This window comes from Theobroma cacao, chromosome 2, assembly GCF_053813885.1.
Source record: "Theobroma cacao isolate CCN51 chromosome 2, ASM5381388v1, whole genome shotgun sequence".
Lineage (NCBI taxonomy): Eukaryota > Viridiplantae > Streptophyta > Magnoliopsida > Malvales > Malvaceae > Theobroma > Theobroma cacao.
Window position 1 is genome coordinate 1,924,832 of NC_142640.1, and position 4,037 is coordinate 1,928,868.

The following is a 4,037-nucleotide window of genomic DNA, read 5'->3' on the forward strand; positions in this document are numbered from 1 at the left end:
GAGGGCAGAGAGAGTAAAGAGACAAGACGTTGAAACGAAGAGAGAGAAAGAGAGGGGGTGCACACAGGTCAAAGTTGCACGTGGAGGGTAGAGAGAGAAAGAGAAAATATGTTGAGGCAAAGAGAGAAAAAAGAGGAAGTGTGGAGGGCAGAGAGAGAGAGAGAGAGAAAGAGATGGGGTGCAAAGAGGTCCATGCGTTGCACATGGGTCATACTCTATGGTAATGACAAGGGTAATTAAAAGAACTCAGTTGATGAAGAGGATAATTAGAACAATTGTAACGCAAAATAAGATAGGAGCATAACCAACATCCCCCATCTTCTCACTGCAAAACTTGTCCACCAATCGATTGCTATTGGCTCTAGCTGCGTTAGACTGAACAAAATCAAAAGAAACCAATAAAATTAAATGGCTGCAAAATCTCCAAGATATAGCAAAAGATTAAGAGAATGTAACAATAGGGGATATCCAGGTGGGAATAGTCTGAGAATTTGATACAGATACCAACTGTGTAAACCATCTCTGTGAACACATTTCTAACTGGACATCAAACTAAACCAATAATGCAACTCAAAGCACGACAAAAAATAAATTGCAAAACTAATAATATCATTGTTATATGAAAATATTCACACCTTCTGTGGTGTCATAGTGTTTTACAAGGCAATAATTATCTATTGCAGATGTGCTATTGTCCCATCCATCAAATATGCAGCCAAAGAATCAAGCCCCACTGTACTGACACAAACACACCCTCGAAAGGCAACACCAAATATAATTGTTTAATCAGGTCCCAAACATCATAAACTAATGGGTTGTGGCATTGTGTTTTGGAAAGCAAGTGAATAAATTTTGAAGCTATATATCATCTATGCAAAGCCTAGCCCGACGTATTTAATTTAGGCTCATAATCCCTCCCAACCAGAGAGAGTGAGTACAGCACATACTTGATATAAACTTTTTCGTTTTAATGTTTCAAAAGAGTAATGAAGTAATTTGCTAATGGACACTTCCAAATTCCACACAGTTGGTTCACAATAGTTTCTGCCTGCTCACTTTTTGAGAAACATACACAGATGAGAAATGCAAGATGATCCTTTTTTGGAGAAAGGGGATGTGAAGGAAGAATAAAATGAAGTTCGGTAAGGTTTAAAAAAAATGGATGACGCACTCCAGCAACCAGCATACTTGACAATAAGGTGACTGACCACATAGAGCCAGAAGCACCCAGCATTACCCTCACTAGAGACAAGGCCCCCTATCAGAACATCTTCCAGGCACAGTACTACTAGGAGAATCCCAAAAGTCCTTTCCTCATAGACACCATATTCACATTTCCTGGCTTAAAAGTTTATTTTAATGAAAGTATGCAAACAAGGCAACAACTACACAAAGTCACGTACAAGGAAAAAGGCGATTTGCCTATGACCTTTATCATATGCAAGCTGAACAGGGGTAAATCCAGCTTTATCTTTCACCACTAATTCCTGCTTTGTGCCTGCATGCACGAGTACAGTGCATGCTTCTGCATTTCCTCTTATTGCAGCCCAGTGCAATGGAGTGCAACCTGGCAGCATTGGATATACAACATCATAAAAATTTTAGTAGTAAGATTAAAGCGGTTACTGAGTAAGCTTTGGCCTGGCTCACTAAATGAATATTATAACAATCACAGAGTTCAGACTGAAAAATAGAAGTTTCCGACCACTGTTTACAAATTTAAATCATAAAGAAACTCTCATGCGTTCATAACATAACTGGAAAACTCAGGTTGCCACCATTGCAATATTAATCACAAATGTTTTACCGAACACGGGTATAGAGTGCGTATAGCCCTGAAGGTCATGAGCACATAGACCAGTACCTTTTACAAGGTTAAAAGCTTGCATATTAGACAGTGCATATTGATTGTTGGATAGTACCTTCTTTGTCTTGTCTCCCTTGTGATGCATCTCTAAATAGAAGCAATCTAATTGTATCTGCAAATCTCTTATACGCAGCCCTGTTTAACACATCACAAGAATAAAATTTGTCATTAACAAGCATTTATTACTTTTCACAGAAAAAAGATACTGCACAAGAAACTGAATCAAGCTACTAAATATCAAAAGCCAGTGATGTTCAAACCAAATAGTATCTCTTTTCCCTGGGGTAAAAAGGGTTAAGACTGAGATTGCAGGATGGATCCTGCTTGGGTATGTGAGTAACATCAACGATTGCAATCTTGTACAAAAAATCACATTTAAAAGGTTGTATTTTCTTCAATATGCTACAACAACCAAAGTCAGACCACTTCTGAAATTGCACCAAATTGCTATCCCCTCTTAATACTAGCTTGTAGGCTAGGGGAAAAACTTCTTTTAAATGCAAATTTGAGCTCATAAACAACCAACTAGCATAATTTGCCATTCATACAAAGCACACTAGAGCCATAAAGAAAAACATACTACAAATCTATATCGAAAGAATAGTACTAAGTATTTTGGGCCTCCAAAATATATTAAATTCCTTGTATTAGATTTACGTGAAATCAATCTCTAAGCCTATGTTATGATGGTTGCATCAAGCTATTTCATAAAAACATACAATTGAAGTGGGCACCTTCCATCATTATCAGGTGCATCATAATCAGCGTGATATTTGGCAACAATGTGATTTAAGAAAGCCATTTGCCCATACTGAGCGGCAACATGAACTACCTGCAGAAGTCAAAATAGATTGATAACTGCGTCAAGCCCCTAAGTTGCGGTACATAAGTCAGTAAAAAAAAAATTGAAGCTTTTAGAGGTCCGTAAAGAGTTAGATTCAGCAGATAATGCAAGAGCAAATCGAGCTCCATTCCGTCAGTGGCTTGCATTACCCGATAACCATTGATGTCAGTGGCTTCGACTCGTGTTCCATTCCGCAAGAGCACATCTGCCACTGCAATCGAACCCCTAACTGCAGCCCAGTGCAAAGCAGTCTGCTTGTTGTTGTCAATTGTATTCACATTTCCACTATGCTTCAATCATATTAAACAAAACAAAAAAGCCCAAATTATTTAAATCTCAACAAATACCCCCCACAAAGCTATAAATATATAAATTTTTTTCGAATTTACCTCTATAAGGTACTGAGCAATATCTGGGACGTTGTTGAGAGCAGCCCATTGAAGGACGTAGTAGCCATTACCGCCAGATGTAGTTAGAGAGGCACCATCTTCTTTCTTTTTTGGAGAAAATGCTTTTGTATTTTTTAAGTACTAGTTCTGTTCTAGTCCTATCTACTATGTTTCACAATTAATTATGTTTCTGTAGAATTTATTCAGGTTTTTACAAGTTCATAGCACTCTTTCTTGTCTTAAACCTATAATTAATCTCAACGCATGTCTACCAAGAGAAAAGAAGTCTGAATTTAGACCACCATTTCTTTTGTTTCGGTTCAATCCTTTTTTAAGTTAATTATGTTTCTGAACCCAACAAGATACATCAAAGAGGTAAAAGTTTACCAGATGAGAAACAAGCACACCTCACGAACAGGATTAAAATCATAACTGCTCTACCCTGCTCCTCATCAAAACAGAACACAGAGCAATGCCTAAATCCGGATACGCTTTCATTACCTGTTCCCTGTCATTAAGATGGTGCCACAGCACAATCCCAATCATTCTCGACCTTGAACAGTCCTCAATTTTTCGAACCTTCTTTCTTGGCTTGCCAAACCCAATACGGTTTTCAGGGCTCAGTTTGCTGAAGAAGAAGCCCATATGCTGGTGGATATTAATTGGACGAGTTGGGAATTAACTTAAACTGATCCAAATCAAGAATTCTTTCCAGCCCAGAGATAAACAAGTTCAAAGTTCTGATATGTAAACTTGACCTTAGCCCAAATAAAAAATTTAAGAAAGGAAAATAGCATAAAAATTAAGAAAACAGTTATTGCTGGTCTTCTTATTCTTCCTCCTTGTATCTTGGCTTATTTTTTCCTATGAAAATGATGTCCCTTCGCTAATAATTTTATCACAATTTTCATGTAGATTGTATGGTTTCTTATCACAA

The 4,037-nt window shown here is 37.5% G+C and overlaps 1 protein-coding gene across 1 annotated transcript; it reads right to left on the minus strand.

Moving 5' to 3' along the window:
* Positions 1-291: 291 nt before the first annotated feature.
* Positions 292-3,745, minus strand: LOC18607310 (putative protein S-acyltransferase 23). Its single transcript, XM_018114824.2, has 7 exons — positions 3,602-3,745; positions 3,101-3,205; positions 2,861-3,001; positions 2,587-2,699; positions 1,923-2,002; positions 1,430-1,567; positions 292-375 (listed from the first exon to the last, which is right to left on the minus strand). The coding sequence occupies exons 1-7, from the start codon at positions 3,743-3,745 to the stop codon at positions 371-373; spliced, it is 726 nt and encodes a 241-aa protein (XP_017970313.2). The 3' UTR covers positions 292-370.
* Between the last annotated feature and the right edge of the window lie 292 nt (positions 3,746-4,037).